Raw genomic sequence first — 18,644 nt, forward strand, 5'->3', positions numbered from 1 at the left:
ATGGGAGACAGGCTTTCCGCAATTCGGAGCTTTCTGGATAACGGGTTTCCGGATAAGGGGTCCAATACCTGTACTAAGGACATATTTTCTACTAGACAAATGGAGGATTAACCATCCAAAAGAAAGGAGATATACCTATAATTATTCCTCTCAAAAAAGCTCAGTTAATTACTTTTTTATCTCCCCTGAATGATTAAATACCCCATTGAGTCATCTATACAAGCCATATCATGGCCATCCAATCAGAAAATGGTACCCTAACCCATGACCCCAGACAAATTGCAAAAACATTCCACAAATACTATAGATCTCTATTTAACTTACCCATGAGTGGACAAAGCCAAGGAGATCGCCTATCTAATAAACTTACCCAATCCTCAAAGACAGCAATCTTCCTACACTGTCAAAGGAAGAAATAAAACAGAAATAATAGCAGAGAAGTTTTTCACACCATACAGACATTCCCTTCACAGAGGTTTCCTAACTCATGTTACAAAATCTACACATATTTTTTTAGACCCATCTTGAGACGAGGAGAAAATCATTATAAAAAAATAATAATTACAGGTAAAAAGAACCTGTTATCCAGAATGCCCATGACTTGGGGTTTTCTAGATAAGGGGGTTTTCTATAATTTGGATCTCTATATCTTAAGTCTACTAAAAAAAAAATCAATTAAAGATTTAATAAACTCAATTGGATTGTTTTGCCTCCGATATGGATTAATTATTTCTCAGTTGGAATCAAGTACAATGTGAATTACTTGATTAAAAGGGAGCCTATATCCATAACGGATAACTTCCCATACCTGTATTTGTTTAAAAAAAGAGTCTACAGGAGATGGCCTTCCCATAATTCAGAGCTTTCTGGATAATGGGCTTCCAGAGATAGCAGATCCCATACCTGTAAATATACACTGCTCAAAAAAATAAAGGGAACACTTAAACAACACAATGTAACTCCAAGTCAATCACACTTCTGTGAAATCAAACTGTCCACTTAGGTAGCAACACTGATTAATCAGTTTCACATGCTGTTGTGCAAATGGAATAGACAACAGGTGGAAATTATAGGCAATTAGCAAGACATCCCCAATAAAGGAGTGGTTCTGCAGGTGGTGACCACAGACCACTTCTCAGTTCCTATGCTTTCTGGCTGATGTTTTGGTCACTTTTGAATGCTGGTGGTGCTTTCACTCTAGTGGTAGCATGAGACGGAGTTTACAACCTACGCAAATGGCTCAGGTAGTACAGCTCATCCAGGATGGCACATCAATGCGAGCTGTGGCAAGAAATTTTTCTGTGTCTGTCAGCGTAGTGTCCAGAGCATGGAGGCGCTACCAGGAGACAGGTCAGTACATCAGGAGATGTGGAGGAGGCTGTAGGAGGGCAACAACCCAGCAGCAGGACGCTACCTCTGCCTTTGTGCAAGGAGGAACAGAAGGAGCACTGCCAGAGCCCTGCAAAATGACCTCCAGTGGGCCACAAATGTGCATGTGTCTGCTCAAACGGTCAGAAACAGACTCAATGATGGTGGTATGAGGGCCCGACGTCCACAGGTGGGGCATTGCCAGAGAACACCAAGATTGGTAAATTCGCCACTGGCGCCATTTGCTCTTCACAGAAGCAGGTTCACACTGAGCACAAGTGACAGACGTGACTGTCTGGAGACCCCGTGGAGAACGTTCTGCTGCCTGCAACATCCTCCAGCACAACCAGTTTGGCAGAGGGTCAGTAATGGTGTGGGGTGGCATTTCTTTGAGGGGGCCGTACAGCCCTCCATGTACTGGCCAGAGGTAGCCTGACTGCCATTAGGTACCGAGATGAGATCCTCAGACCCCTGTGAGACCATATGCTGGTGCGGTTGGCCCTGGGTTCCTCCTAATGCAAACAATGCTAGACCTCATGTGGCTGGAGTGTGTCAGCAGTTCCTGCAAGACGAAGGCATTGATGCTATGGACTGGCTCGCCCGTTCGCCTGACCTGAATCCAATTGAGTACATCTGGGACATCATGTCTCACTCCATCCACCAAGGCCATGTTGCACCACAGACTGTCCAGGAGTTGGTGGATGTTTTAGTCCAGGTCTGGGAGCAGATCCCTCAGGAGACCATCCGCCACCTCATCAGGAGCATGCCCAGGCATTGTAGGGAGGCCATACAGGCACGTGGAGGCCACACACACTACGGAGCCTCGTTTTGACTTGTTTTAAGGACATTACATCAAAGTTGGATCAGCCTGTAGTGTTTTTTTTTAATTACTTTAATTTTGAGTGTGACTCCAAATCCAGACCTCCAGTGGGTTGATAAATTTGATTTCCATTGATAATTTTCATGTGGTTTTGTTGTCAGCACATTCAACTATGTAAAGAACGAAGTATTTAATAAGAATATTTAATTAATTCAGATCTAGGATGTCTTATTTTTGTGTTCTCTTTATTTTTTTGAGCAATGTATATATATATCTTGAGAAAGGTCCGAGATGGGGACCGAAACGCCGGCCTGTTTTCTTTTTAATGATGATTAGTTTGTCTTTTATTTGTTGTGCTTGAACCTTCAGACTTTTTTCTCTATATTTGTACAATTATCAGCACCCAGGCAGTTTATTTATTTCACATTTGAGTGCTCCTATTTCCTAGTAAGGACCGAAACGTTGGAATTCTTGTGCAATGTGCTCACAATAAAGAAAGTTACATTTTAAATAGGGTGTGCCAGTATGAAAGCATATATATACAGGTCCTTCTCAAAAAATTAGCATATTGTGATAAAGTTCATTATTTTCTGTAATGTGCTGATAAACATTAGACTTTCATATATTTTAGATTCATTACACACAACTGAAGTAGTTTAAGCCTTTTATTTTTTTTAATATTGATGATTGTGGCATACAGCTCATGAAAACCCAAAATTCCTATCTCAAAAAATTAGCATATCATGAAAAGTTTCTCTAAACGAGCTATTAACCTAATCATCTGAATCAACTAATTAACTCTAATCACCTGCAAAAGATTCCTGAGGCTTTTAAAAACTCCCAGCCTGGTTCATTACTCAAAACCGCAATCATGGGTAAGACTGGCGACCTGACTTCTGTCCAGAAGGCCATCATTGACACCCTCAAGCAAGAGGGTAAGACACAGAAAGAAATTTCTGAACGAATAGGCTGTTCCCAGAGTGCTGTATCAAGGCACCTCAGTGGGAAGTCTGTGGGAAGGAAAAAGTGTGGCAGAAAACGCTGCACAAGAGGTGACCGGGCCCTGAGGAAGATTGTGGAGAAGGACCGATTCCAGACCTTGGGGGACCTGTGGAAGCAGTGGACTGAGTCTGGAGTAGAAACATCCAGAGCCACCGTGTACAGGCGTGTGCAGGAAATGGGCTACAGGTGCCGCATTCCCCAGGTCAAGCCACTTTTGAACCAGAAACAGCGGCAGAAGCGCCTGACCTGGGCTACAGAGAAGCAGCACTGGACTGTTGCTCAGTGGTCCAAAGTACTTTTTTCGGATGAAAGCAAATTTTGCATGTCATTCGGAAATCAAGGTGCCAGAGTCTGGAGGAAGACTGGGGAGAGGGAAATGCCAAAATGCCTGAAGTCCAGTGTCAAGTACCCACAGTCAGTGATGGTCTGGGGTGCCATGTCAGCTGCTGGTGTTGGTCCACTGTGTTTTATCAAGGGCAGGGTCAATGCAGCTAGCTATCAGGAGATTTTGGAGCACTTCATGCTTCCATCTGCTGAAAAGCTTTATGGAGATGAAGATTTCATTTTTTAGCACGACCTGGCACCTGCTCACAGTGCCAAAACCACTGGTAAATGGTTTACTGACCATGGTATTACTGTGCTCAATTGGCCTGCCAACTCTCCTGACCTGAACCCCATAGAGAATCTGTGGAATATTGTGAAGAGGAAGTTGAGAGACACAAGACCCAACACTCTGGATGAGCTTAAGGCCGCTATTGAAGCATCCTGGGCCTCCATAACACCTCAGCAGTGCCACAGGCTGATTGCCTCCATGCCACGCCGCATTGAAGCAGTCATTTCTGCAAAAGGATTCCCGACCAAGTATTGAGTGCATAACTGAACATAATTATTTGAAGGTTGACTTTTTTTGTATTAAAAACACTTTTCTTTTATTGGTCGGATGAAATATGCTAATTTTTTGAGATAGGAATTTTGGGTTTTCATGAGCTGTATGCCACAATCATCAATATTAAAGCAAGGCTTGAACTACTTCAGTTGTGTGTAATGAATCTAAAATATATGAAAGTCTAATGTTTATCAGTGCATTACAGAAAATAATGAACTTTATCACAATATGCTAATTTTTTGAGAAGGACCTGTATATATATTTCGACAAAAGTTCCTGTGTGGAACTGAAACGTTGGTTACAATAAACCTCTGATTATATTTTGCATCTCTGCGACTCCTATGTGAAAATCCTGTGCGTGCCTTTTGGTGTGCAGCTTCCTAGCACCCAGTATATATATATATATATATACCGTATATATATATATATATATATATACCGTATATATATATATATATATATATACCGTATATATATATATATATATATATATATACAGTATATATGGAATCTGTCCAGGAATGGTGCACACAGAGTTAAGCCGTCACACAGACTCATCCTGTGTTTTCTGAAGACGGCTTGAGTCTAAGCCGAAACGTGAATTAAACACCATTTTTTTTTTTGCTTCATACAAGTCCTATGAGTGCCATTTGTTTGTGCTTACCATATATATATATATATATATATATATATATATTCCAACCAAGTCGCACTCCATATATAAAACGTAGCATTTATTGAGATATCCTTAAAAACCATACAGTCAATGCGCAATAATGACAGTGTGAGTACGTATCCATCTGGTTTGCCACATCTACGCGACGTTCCGGGAATACCACAATCCTTTCTCAAGCATGTCAGTAACGTATGAGATGGCCATGGTAACACGCTTGAGAAAGGGGTTGTGGTATTCCCGAAACGTCGCGTAGATGTGGCAAACCGGATTGATAAGTACTCACACCATTATCAACAAAACAGCAGAGCATGATATAAATACATTTCATTACATTTTAGCTTATTGATACGCAAAATATTGTACCATTTTGCACTTTTAATGTCACCTTAGGAATAAAGTCCTCTGGTGCTGCCCAGTTTTTTTTGATTCCTCAACCAACAGTTTAGCACCCAGAGGGTGTTGCTTTAAAAGCTTAAACATTACTTGGTCGCTAGGTAAATTTAACCCTAGTAACCAGACAGCTGCAAACCAACTACAAATTGTATTAGCATATCACTGTCTACATTATATTAAATGTTAATTTGAGGTTGAGCTACCTTTAATGTAATATTTTTTAGGGTTGCCACATTTTTTATAGTTTTTTCCCTACTAATAACATTAGCACCGAGCATCATTTTACTGGCTAGGACGGTAAAATACCAACCAAGTGACAACACTACTATATCTATGTACATATGTAGGTAAAATTGTATCTATATAGCGCTACTAGGATACACAGCCCCATACAATCTTCCAATGTAGAAAAGTGCACGCAGGAAGGACATTACATTAAATACTTGTGTATGATGATCTCTTGCTTTTGCTTTTTCAATAACATACACAGCACAGCAGGCGCTAGGAGCCCAAGAGAAGGCCCAGAAAGCACTTTTTTGTGAATGATTAAAAAATAAAAATATACTACAAATTGTGCTTGTTGTGCTCATGTGTACAGCCCTGCTGGTCACTTGTTTAATTACTGTTTCACTGCTACTTGGGCGGCCCAGGTTGGCTGATATACTTTTTTAAAATATTTTTTGATTATAACAAACAAACCCTGATACACTGTGAACAGTGAAAAAAAAGGATACAAAAAAGAAGAGTAAGATAAAGGAGAGTTGTAAGAAGTCTGTTTTTTAAGCTTAATTTGTTATACTTACAGCTTGTAGACTTACAACTGGCTTGGTTGAACAAGAATTTAGACTGATCATTGGTAGGAGGGACAAAGTAGAATTATGGCTTAACTTAGGCTACTATAGGCACCAACTTTCCCTACTATACCTGCTATCCCGCAGCCACAGTCCCCTCCCAGAGGCTATTATCCCCACTGCTACTATAGGCACCAACTCTCCCTACTATACCTGCTATCCCACAGCCTCAGTCCCTTCCCAGAGGCTATTATCCCACTGCTACTATAGGCACCAACTCTCCCTACTATACCTGCTATCCAACAACCATAGTCCCTTCCCAGAGTCTATTATCCCCACTGCTACTACAGGCACCAACTCTCCCTACTATACCTGCTATCCCGCAGCCACAATCCCTTCCCAGAAGCTATTATCCCCACTACTACTATAGGCACCAACTTTCCCTACTATACCTGCTATCCAACAACCATAGTCCCTTCCAGAGGCTATTATCCTACTGCTGATATTGGCACCAATAGGAAAGGGAGACAATCTGTGGGGTCTCCAACTCCTGTTATATCCCATCCAAATAGAGCTTTCTTAAACAATGAACCTGGGCCCGCTGGGCTAAATACAACCAGTGTTTTTGTCAGATCTAGTGATGAGCGAAATTTTTGGGCAGGCGTGGATTTGTGTTTCGCCATTGGCGGATTTTTTTATGAAACAAGCGCAAAAATTTTTGCACACAAAAAAAATGATGTGCTTCAAAAAAATAACATTTTTTACGTGATTTATTTTTCGCATTTTGCAATTTTTTTGCCGTTTTGTGAATTTTTTCACAGTTTCGCGAATTTTTGGTGAAGCGAGATGGGACACATTTGCTCATCACTAGAGAGCCACGGGCCCAATGAAATTAGGGCAGAGTGGCACATGACCAAGGAGGCATGGGAGTGTTAGTACTGGCCAATGGGAAGCTTGGGCGGGAAAAATTGAAGCCAAAGGCTGCAGAGCAGGTAAAGGAGCAGGCATTTTGAAGTAGAGTGGACACAGGAAAGAGCGTGGAGTGACCTTTCCCACAATTTTTTAGGGAGGTCTTATTTCACATAAAAAGCACTTGTTTGAGGGCTTCACTGTTTCTCTAAAGCAGCAGGCAGCTCTGCATTCTTTCCTGTATAGCAGCTACTTGGCAAAAAAAAATGTCCAGTGGAGAGGAACTCCTTCAGGCTATCCGGGCAGCAGCTGACCAGCGTGGCTGTCAATGGCTGAAAGATATGTTTCCCAACTTACCTGAAGCATCTGGAAGCATTGCAGAAGGAAGGCAGGTTGAGCAGAGGACGGCAAGGAGAAGGCGAGGGGGTCCACCAGAACATCTCAGTCCATCCCAGGCAACTGGCTCGGCAGGCAGGCACAGGAGTACAAGTCCTCATATGGCTTCAGTGAAGAGAACAGCAAGCAACCTCAGTGCAGCGCGGGAAGGTCTGCCACAGAAGAAGAAAGGCACCTCCATTAGTAAGAAAGGTGCCAGAAACAAACAACAAGCCCCTGAGGTGAGTAAGAACAGAAGTGGGGGGCACACAGCAAGGAAGGACACAACAGAGCGTGACAGGAGATACCAGCACAGACAGTCACGTGAGGGTAATGCCACAGGCAGTAATACAGGCACTAACACCAGAGAAAAGGTAACACAGAGTGGAGGGAGTAAAGCAGCAGCTAGTACTGGCAGCATGAGGAGTGTGTGTGAAGCAGGAAGCAGCAGTGTAAAGCTGACAGGAACGTCCGTGGAGGCTGCGCAACATTGTATCCAAAGAGAGGAGCCAGGCATGCGAGTCAGGCGAGGAAACAATGTATCACAGGATGTTGCCAGTGAAATTTCTAGAGGGCTTGCCAGAGACAATGTTGCAAGTGGTAACACAGGTGAACATAGTTTTGAAAGGCATACTAATGCAGAGTATAACAGCCCTATGGAACAGTCACAATTAGCAAATTCATTTGATTCATCATCTGTGGAATCTTTAGTGGAAATGGATATTATTGGCGCAGAGTCAAGGTCTGCATCTATTACAGCCATGCCTAGGAACAGAGAGGCGCAGAAAGAGCATGAGATAAGGGTAGAACAGCAAGCCGTGAGAGACTCTATCTCTATACGGGCTTCAGGTGGGTACCAGGGAATGATTTCTAGTGTACAAAATGTTTCAAGGAATGTTAGGGGTAAAGAAATGAATGTGGGTAATATGGATGAAAATGCTTTTATGGGGAAATTGAGAGAGCTGGTTTTAGCTTGGGAGAGTAGAGACTCAAATGTGAATGATTCTGCTCAAGTGTGGGGTAATGCCATAAATGTTGTGCAAGAAAATGTTAATAGGGCCAGTGGTGCTAATTTGATGGATAAGCTTACACCCACAGTGTCCGTTTCAACTGGGAGCGTGGTAAGTATTTCAGAGGGGAATAGTCCTCCTGTGGTAAAGGATTTAGGCAAAGAAACAAATGAGGTAGCAATGTCTCATGGTACAAAAAACACTTCTGTTGCTGAAAAGATAATGGAAAAGGACAAAGAGGGGAGTAAAGAGAATGTGAAGGGTAAGGATTTAGAAATAGGCAGAACTTTGCCAATATCAGATAATGCAAAGAGTCAAACGTACATATGTTTTGAAGGTCCATTAGGTGCCCATTTATCGAGTGAGGTTAAGGAAAAGATATGGAAGAATGAATATGTTGACATTTTTACACTTTTACCACTGGAGAGGTTTAATTTAGACAAGTGGGAAAAAGGAAAGGAAGCTAGAAAACAGGAGGATGAGGATAGAAGAAGGTTTCGGTTAATTCCACGCTCTTTTGGGAATTGGCTCCAGGCCTTTTCTATCCTAGCAAGTATAATTGGGGAATGTATGCCACAAAAATGCTCACCCCTTTTTTGTTATTTGGAGATGATTTTTGAAGCCTATAGGGTTCATGGTGGCACAGCTTGGCTGCGCTATGATGAACAATTTAGGCAGAGAATGGCTGTACGGCCATCATTGGAATGGGATCATAAAGACATTAGCCTTTGGATTAGACTTATGAATACTAATAGACCAGGGCCATTAGGTTTTTCTTCAGATCCCTTTCGGGCAGGGACCGGCGGGCAAGGAGCCGGGAGCTCGTCGGTCAGTAATAAAAAAGGCTGGTGCTGGGCATTCAATGAAAGCTATTGTAAGTGGGGTGCAGGATGTAGGTATAAGCATGAATGCTCCCATTGCAGTGGAAACCATCCAGTCTCTAGGTGTTTCAAGAAAAGCAGAGCAGGAAAATTTGGGGATCACAATACAAAAGGGGAGGACGCCGGTGATCATAGAAAGGTTGGTACCTTGGCTAAGGGCTTATCCTAAAAGGAAGGATGCAGAATTGCTGGAAAATGGTTTTAGATTTGGTTTTATTATTCCAGCAAAAATGTTAAAAAAGGTACATGCTAGAAATAATTTAAAATCAGCATTTGAGTTTATGGAGGTGGTTGAAGAAAAACTGAAAAAGGAGTTATGTTTAGGGAGAATGGCTGGTCCATTTACCGAGCCTCCTTTTAAAGATCTGTGTGTTTCGCCACTAGGTGTTGTCCCAAAGAAAGAGAAAGGCAAATTTAGACTAATACATCATCTTTCTTATCCGGAGGGGGGCTCAGTAAACAATAGTATTGATGAAGATTTGTGCAGGGTTTCATATTCTTCATTCGACAAGGCTATTCAGATTTTGCAGGCAGCAGGTGATGGAGCTCTCATGGGTAAAACTGATATTGAGGCTGCATTTAGATTACTACCTGTTCACCCAGATAGTCAACACTTATTGGGTTGTCAGTTTAAAGGTAATTATTATGTGGATAGAAGCCTTCCCATGGGATGCTCCATTTCCTGTTCTTATTTTGAATGCTTTAGCTCATTTCTGGAATGGGTTATCAAACGGGAGTCTGGCATTTCTTCTCTTACTCACTATTTGGACGATTTTTTATTTGTGGGTCCTAAGAACTCAAATATTTGTGCAATTTTGATGGCAAAAATGGAGGAAATGGCCAATAAATTTGGCATACCACTAGCCATAGACAAGACGGAAGGACCAACAACTTGTTTGAAATTCTTAGGTATAGAAATTGATTCTGTAAACATGCAGTGTCGGCTGCCTGAGGACAAATTGATTGAATTGTTTAGGGCAGTAAATGAGGCTATTACTTTGAGGAAAATTACTTCAAAGAAGCTGCAAGCACTATTAGGCAGATTAAATTTTGCTTGTAAGATAATACCAGCAGGAAGAATATTTTCTAGGCGTCTATCTTTGGCAACAGTTGGCATTAAGAAACCATACCATTTCATAAGTCTTAATGGTGAACACAAAAGAGATTTGGAAATCTGGAGGTTATTTTTGCAGTCATTTAATGGTATTTCTGTATGGCAAGATAAGGAGTTGTCAAATGAGGAGATTAATCTGTATACGGATGCAGCAGGAGGAAAAGGTATGGGAGGCTACTTTAATGGTAAATGGTTTTCAGAACCTTGGCCAAGTAAATGGTACAAAGCAGATATTACTAAGAATATGGTTTTTCTTGAATTGCTGCCAATATTAACATCACTTGAGGTTTGGGGTGAGGAGTTGGTGAATAAGAAAGTAATCTTTTATTGTGACAACATGGGAGTGGTGCAGGTTTTAAATAAAATGAATGCATCTTCCGTACCTGTAGTGCGACTCATGAGACGCTTAGTTTTGCTATGTATGAATAGCAATATTTGGCTAAAGGCGAGACGTGCCAGGTGTTAGTAATGATGTTGCCGATGCTCTGTCTCGTTTACAGTTAGATCGATTTTGGAATGTTGTGCCATCAGCGGAGCCTGTGCGAACCAGAGTTCCACAGTGGTTGTGGAAAGCAGGGTTCGAAGATTAGCAGATGCAATCAAAAATTCATTGGCTCCTGCGACCTGGAAAGCTTACAGAGCTGTTTGGCTGGAATGGATTCAAAATGGCGGGATAATAAGAGGCGAATTAAATGATCAGAGCATTTTGGATAATTTCTTATTATATCTGGCACAGCTATCTGAAAAAGGTTGTTCTTATAACATGATTAATAAAAGAGTGTCAGCACTAAGCTTTTTGTTTAAGTTGCTGGAAATAAAGGATATCACAAAAGTCTTTTTAGTAAGACAGATACTTAACAGCTTTAAAAAAGGGCAAGCTGGGAAAGATATGAGGAGGCCCCTATCATTGCCTCTATTGAGTAGAGTATTTGTCCAGCTTAAAGAAATCTGTTTTTCTGGTTACGAAGAGAGCCTTTTCAAGTTGGCTTTCTCATTGGCATTCTATGGGGCTTTTAGAATTAGTGAATTAATTTCAAGGAACAAAGTTGGTAATGGGGGGTTGTTGTTGGAGGACGTTCATCACTCGGAGAACCAGTTGTCCATCTATTTAAAATTCTCTAAAACGGATATCTTTGGGAAAGGTAAATGGATTGTATTGAACAGAATGAATGGGAATGTTACATGCCCCGTAACCTGTTTTGAAGAGTTTTTGAACTGCAGGCCAAAGAAGGGATCAATATTGCTCATTCATGAGGATGGGAAAGCTTTATCAATTTACCAGTTTTTGACCATTTTTAGAAAATGCATTGGGAGTTTAGGTTTAAAGGAGAGAGAATATGCATCACATTCCTTTAGAATTGGGGCTGCGACACAGGCAGATTTGTGGGGTCTTAGCCCGATGGCAATACGTAAGATGGGAAGATGGGATTCAGACCGATATAAATCTTATATAAGACCCCATTTGGTCCAGGAATAATTAATGATGGGCATGTTATGTTAATCTTTGTTATTTATTTTAGGTTCCGCATATTGTATTTCCTGGATTATAGGACATTCTTTTATAGTCCGGGCAGCGAAGAGAGCAGATATCCGGAATGATGGGAGACAACTTGGTTTTTCAAGAAAAGATATGGAAATACTATGGTTTGGAAAAGGGGGAATGTGTTGGGATGCAGTATTGCCAAATTTATGGAATATATTTAGTGTTGAGCAACTCCCTCAAATAATACTTATCCATGTGGGGGGCAATGATCTGGGAGTTTACCCTATGAAGAACCTAATTAAAGATATGAGAAGGGATTTACGGGATTTATTGTCGGCCATTCAAGGTCTTATACTCGTATGGTCGGAGATAATTCCACGTAATGTATGGAGGTATGCTAGATCGCATAAAGCAATTGATAGAACAAGAATTCAGGTTAACAGGGAGATGTCACGATTTATCAGGAATATAGGGGGCATAGTAGTGAGGCATAAAAATATTGAATACCAGGATAATCTGTTGGGTCCTGATGGGGTACATTTAAATGATATTGGGCTAGATTTCTTTAACCTAGGTCTGCAAGAAGGTTTGGAGGAGGCCTTTGGGGTGTGGAAGAAGATGAATGCCTGAGGATTCAGTCATTCATCTTTTGGCGGTAAGGCTTGATATTTTGGAAGATATTTCACAAGTATGAGACATATTTTGGATAGACAACGGGTTACGGACAGTTGGGGAACTTTAATTGATGTAAAGGTGATTACTTACCTGATGCAATGTGATTCCTGTTTTGGAGGGCTGTTGTCCCTGTGATGTTAATGATTTATTGGATTTATACAGGATCCACTGCGTGCCCACCGAGTCGGTTGCAGTTGCGGCTGGTGCAGGGTACTGGTCCTGTGGAGGTAACATTGGGAAATTTGGATTACATGTTTATACGAAACTTCATGTGTTGGTTATTAATGTTATAATGTTATATGCTAATAAACTGGGATTAAATGGAAATTATACGTTTAATAAATGCTGTGGCCAGTTCAATCCCATGCCTTGTGTCAGTGTGTTATTTAATTAACTATAATGAGTCAGGCCATTCCTTGGTCAAGAGAGCCACGGGCCCAATGAAATTAGGGCAGAGTGGCACATGACCAAGGAGGCATGGGAGTGTTAGTACTGGCCAATGGGAAGCTTGGGCGGGAAAAATTGAAGCCAAAGGCTGCAGAGCAGGTAAAGGAGCAGGCATTTTGAAGTAGAGTGGACACAGGAAAGAGCGTCCCTCCCACCCGCCCTTAATTAGGGAATTATTATGTCACAGCATATATGTAGACTGATTCAGTCATTCAATTTTGGCGGTAAGGCATGATATTTTGGAAGATATTTCACAAGTATGAGACATATTTTGGATAGACAACGGGTTACGGACAGTTGGGGAACTTTAATTGATGTAAAGGTGATTACTTACCTGATGCAATGTGATTCCTGTTTTGGAGGGCTGTTGTCCCTGTGATGTTAATGATTTATTGGATTTATACAGGATCCACTGCGTGCCCACCGAGTCGGTTGCAGTTGCGGCTGGTGCAGGGTACTGGTCCTGTGGAGGTAACATTGGGAAATTTGGATTACATGTTTATACGAAACTTCATGTGTTGGTTATTAATGTTATAATGTTATATGCTAATAAACTGGGATTAAATGGAAATTATACGTTTAATAAATGCTGTGGCCAGTTCAATCCCATGCCTTGTGTCAGTGTGTTATTTAATTAACTATAATGAGTCAGGCCATTCCTTGGTCAAGTCGGATCATATGGGATTGACAGAATGCATCCAACAAGCATGAGTCAAAATATATTGGGACTGATAGAAATATCTGATGTGTAAACCATATGATAATAATAACTTTTTCCATCCGACACTTTGTGCCTGTCAGAAGGGAACTCTGCATGCTGTGTCTGCGTCCGACAAGATAAAAATTGATGGTTTTGGAAAGACTTTTTTTCTCATGTAGACCATGAACAAAATAAATCAGACTTTATTTGATCCCACTTTACATTACAGCCTATGGAGATCAGATTTTGTAGGATCCTACAATCCTTTTAAGCATTTTATAGGATCCTACAAAATCTTGTGCTATTGCATGCTGTTGTGTGGCATAGTGTTGTGTGGTGTTGCATGACAAGATCAGATTAAAATCTGACCCACAAAATCCTTTCAAAAGCGCTCATGGAGTTTACCCCACCTGGGTAAATAAAATAGTATGATGCAGAACTTTGGGAAGAATACAAAAGAGTAAATGGAATTAGCTAAGGCTGGGTGATGGGGGTTGTGCAGGTGTCGCCAGGCAAGTGCAAAAAACATGGTGGATTGTGCTTATATATAGTCAGTATCTAACATAAATATTAGCATTACTGCCTACATGATCTATAATGTGCAAGGTGTTCTCTTGGAGGGAATATAGCCTATAATTAAGTAATGAATCATGAGGTGCACTGATGTTTTGCAGAGATTTCAACAAAGTGATCTATTATGTGTTTTCATAGTGTTCATAGCAAGTAGTAAAGATTTTGGAAACAGTGCTTGCCAACATAAAACAGTGCTGCCAAAAACACTGACAAGTCACAGCAGTAATCTGTTTTCTGTGGGTCACTAAACACATAGCATATGCAAAACAAAAGAAGGGATTTGTTATTCAAAGTAAAAAGCAAATTAGCACTAATAGTAACAATAGGATTAAAAAACACAATCACAACAACAATTGTTTTCTTATGGGAACAGAATATGAATTTGTTTTCTAATTTTTAGAGTACACCATCCACACACTGCAATAATCTCTGAACTGTTCACTTGAAACCAATGTGCTGTCCAGATCTAGTATATGAATAATTTTGAGAATTACAAAGTAGTATACAATAGGCTTATTAACTTTTCACAGAGGCAGTGCACTTCCAAATGCAATTCTAATTTTTTTTTTAATTAATTTTTTTTGTACAATACACTGATTTGTCCAGAATTCTAGCATTTTTCCAGCAGGGGAAGTTGCAGAAGCTTCAGACATTTAGGGGCACATTTACTAACCCACGAATCCGAATTGGAAAAATTCCGATTGGAAAACGAACATTTTGCGACTTTTTCGTATTTTTTGCGATTTTTTTCGGCGCCTTTACGACTTTTTCGGAAATTGTCTCGACTTTTTCGTTACCAATATGATTTGCGCGAAAAAACGTGAGTTTTTCGTAGCCATTACGATGCGCTCGTATCTTGTCGCGACTTTTTCTTATTGAGCGCTCGTAAGCGGCGGGCAAAACTTTCAGACTTAGCATGATTTTGGAAGCCTCCCATAGGACTCAATGGCACCCTGCAGCTCCAACCTGGCCCAAGAAAAGTCACCATACTGAAGCTTGAATGAATCCGAATCTTTCGTACTCGGCGCGAAGGCTACGAAAAAGTCGCGACTTTTCGCGCAAGTAGTAACACTACGAAAAAATCACCAGATTTTGCGCAACATTCGGAATGGCAACGAAAAAGTCGCAACAATTTTCCGAAAAATCGCCAAATACTGATCATTACGAAAAAAACGCAATCGGACGCATTCGGCCCGTTCGTGAGTAAGTAAATGTGCCCCTTAGTGTGAAAGCGATGTGTGCACTTGATTATTTTGGTGCATCTGTGCTGTGCCTACTGCCCAATGCCACTGTAGGAACCCTGGAGTTACCACTTGGTTAGGAGGTGGCTATAGCTCTAGGGATCCCCGGTGTCAGTAGGCTCAGCAACACTTGATCCAGAACAGGAGCAAGGCAGTGGCACTGAGAACAACAACACAGAAGTGTAAGGCCCGCATGTTAATGCAATTACCTGTAATTATTGATCTTTTTGCAAAAAAATATGCAGGCTCACAACTGCAGTGTGGTAAGTAAATGACCACTCATACGTATGCTGCAGATGCTGAGACTTTACGACACAATTCACAATTTTCTGGAATTCGCTCCCACAAACTATCAGACTTTCTCCCAATCTCTCTGCCTTCAAGACATCTCTAAAAACACATTTATTTAGAGAAGCTTACCCTAATCTAGTTTAGCAATACCCTGTGCCACACCTTTCACAACTCTGTTCATGCCCATTCCCACACCTTGTGTCTCAACCCTTTCTCCTTGTAGATTGTAAGCTCTTTTGGGCAGGATTCTTGTATCGGTTATTGATTGCTTTATATGTTACTCTGTATGTCCAATGTATGAAACCCACTTATTGTACAGCGCTGCGGAATATGTTGGCGCTTTATAAATAAATGTTAATAATAATAAAATAATGCAATTACAAAGTGCAATTTTGTATGGAAATTGCCATATTTCTACCCACAATGTAGTTTTTTGGGTGTTTTTGTCACTTCTTGTGTTTAGAAAATAACAAGGCATATTAGAGCATTTTGTGCAATTGGTTATATATATATTATTTTTAGTAAATAAACAACAGATGTATTAGAATAATAGGAAAAAGCAATAATTATATGACATAAATCTGTTGCAAGAGTAATTTGTCTGTTGCGAGAGTAATTGGGGGATTTTGTTCTGTAACCGGGCCAGACTATATCCAAATTGTTTAATGCCATTAACCCTTTGTTTCGCTTCCTAGAGAGAAGGGATGGTAGGCAGCTTCAATTTAGCAGCAATTGAGATACGGCCAGCTGAAAGTACCTGATTAACCAGCTTTTGTGTGTGCTTCGAAAGTTGTTTAGAAGGCTTCCCCAGGAGAAAGTATGAATGTCCTTATCTAGGGTTAAGAGTGTGATCTGGTGCAATAGCATCAAGATCTCATTCCAGAATGGCTATATTAGAGGGTAAAGCCAAAATATGTGGGGTAAATCCCCAGGTTGCCCACATCCCCTCCAGCAGTTGAGTGAAGTCTCTGGAAACAATACATGCAGCATGATTGGTGTATGGTACCAGAACTTACTGTAAGTGTTGTCACTTATGGCTTCCCATTCTTTTTCATCAATTATTCTCCCGATATGAATATCCCACTTTCGTATATAATTGTGTCTATTACCCTCTATCATGAAAGATTTAATTAGTAGCTAATAGTCAAAATTAAACCCTTGAACAGCTAAACATACAAAAGAAGTGAGGGGATCTCTTCAGTCTGCTGGAAATATAGTGGTGAAGTAATGTTTTAACTGGAGGTAGTCATACCACATTATGGAAAGGCCCAGGGCTTTGTCATGCAGGATCTCCCGTGATAGAAACTGTCAGTCATATCTCCTAAGGTGAAAAAAGGGGTATATATGCAACACTGCAAATATTGTGTCCTGCTCACCAATAATGTGAAATGGAACGTAAGAGATTTTTAAGTTGAAAAGTTTTTCTGCATTCTGTGTACAAATAAAAGATATGTGGTAACACAACATAACACACATAAGTTGGTGCCCTGGGATGTGCAGTGTCACTGAACACTTGGGCCCAAGTTACTGAACCTATAAATACAGTATTTATTGAATTCCTTCTGGAGATGGTGCCAGAGAAGTTTTGTTACATTCAGTCATAACTTCATAATAAACACCCAAACAAACACATTTTCTAATTTAAGTGAAGCAAATAATGTGGCCCATTACATTACTTTGCCTCTATTATAACCTATGACATTACTAAGCACCATTTAAAAAAAATACATCTTACAGAATAATCATGGCTCTTGAATATTATATACATAAAGATGAAAAAGCATCCAGCACTTAGCAGAACTGGTGTATGCCAGGGGAGTACATAGTGGTTTTTCCTGATGAATGCTCCACTGTGCACTTAAACACTGAATACATAATACAACACCCCACAAGTTCTTTTAAGCACTGGATGTTTTTTTATCTGCTTAAAGGAGAAGGAAATGTAAAAACTAAGTAAGGTTTATCAGAAAGGTCTATGTAAATACAGCCATAAGCACTCACAGAAACGCTGCACTGAGTCCTCTATCAAACGAAACAAAGAATTTCTTGCAGGAAACACCAGATTTCTGCGTACACATGTTCTTCTGTATCTGACTTCCTCTACTTTAGGGCTCCTTCAGGTTTGGGGCACAAGTCTGCTCAGTTCTCGCCTATCTCCCTTCTCCTGCTCCCCCCTCCCGTAAGAATTCACTCCCCTTCCCCTTAGGAATGTGTGATATGAGCTTCCAACAGCTAAAGCTGCAGCAGGAAGCTACCAAAACCAAGCTAAAATAGCAGAACAAAAACAGTAATGGCAGCATTCAAAAGAGAACTTTAGAAAAACAATGACAATGAAATACAATAAAATTATTTAAAGGCCAAATCACATGCTTAAGCCAACAGGGATTGCACCAGTATTGGGGAGGATTCCTTAAATATTTCTAACCTTTCTAAACTTATCATTGGGTAACGTGTTTGTACTGCATCAGTAGGGTTCTTTGTTGCTTGCAGCACCTCCCTGTCTATTGTCTATTTATGGAAGCTGCCGAAAGAAATAATAGGTTGCTGAATTAGGTATTTACAGGGTACATGGAGAGCAAAAAAAACCTAGCACAATTAATAATTAATTTTCAAATTACAAAAGTACATTATTAGAAACACTTTTACGCATATTATTTTGCCTTTGGCTGCACAATGTTTTCAGGTAATGTCCCTTTAAATAAATCCCTATATAAAAGTAATGAAAATGTACAATGTATGGTGCTTTGTTCTTAATAACTTTTCAGACATTTACATAATAGTACTCATGTTTTTTATTGTTCCAGGTGTTCTCTGGCTATCTGTGGTCTCAGAAGTGTTGTTCATAGTGCTCTTGGTGGTGGGATTTGGCCTCATGTGCCTAGAATTCTTTCAGTCAAATAATGTTGTGGATGGGCTGAAGCTAAATGCATTTGCTGCAGTGTTCACTGTTCTGTCAGGTAATGTAAACTCATTTCGTAAGTATGTAATCATGAGGGGTTAAGATATTTC

General features: G+C 40.4%; 1 protein-coding gene across 1 annotated transcript in view; it reads left to right on the top strand.

The window, feature by feature from the left end:
• The window catches only part of gsg1l (GSG1 like), an 87,367-nt gene that overhangs the window by 41,735 nt on the left and 26,988 nt on the right, over positions 1-18,644 (top strand). The window contains exon 3 of the mRNA XM_018097635.2: positions 18,440-18,592. Within this exon, the coding sequence (XP_017953124.2) occupies positions 18,440-18,592 (153 nt within the window). The remainder of the gene's footprint in view (positions 1-18,439; positions 18,593-18,644) is intronic.

This window comes from Xenopus tropicalis, chromosome 9 (assembly GCF_000004195.4).
Source record: "Xenopus tropicalis strain Nigerian chromosome 9, UCB_Xtro_10.0, whole genome shotgun sequence".
Classification (NCBI taxonomy): Eukaryota; Metazoa; Chordata; class Amphibia; order Anura; family Pipidae; genus Xenopus; species Xenopus tropicalis.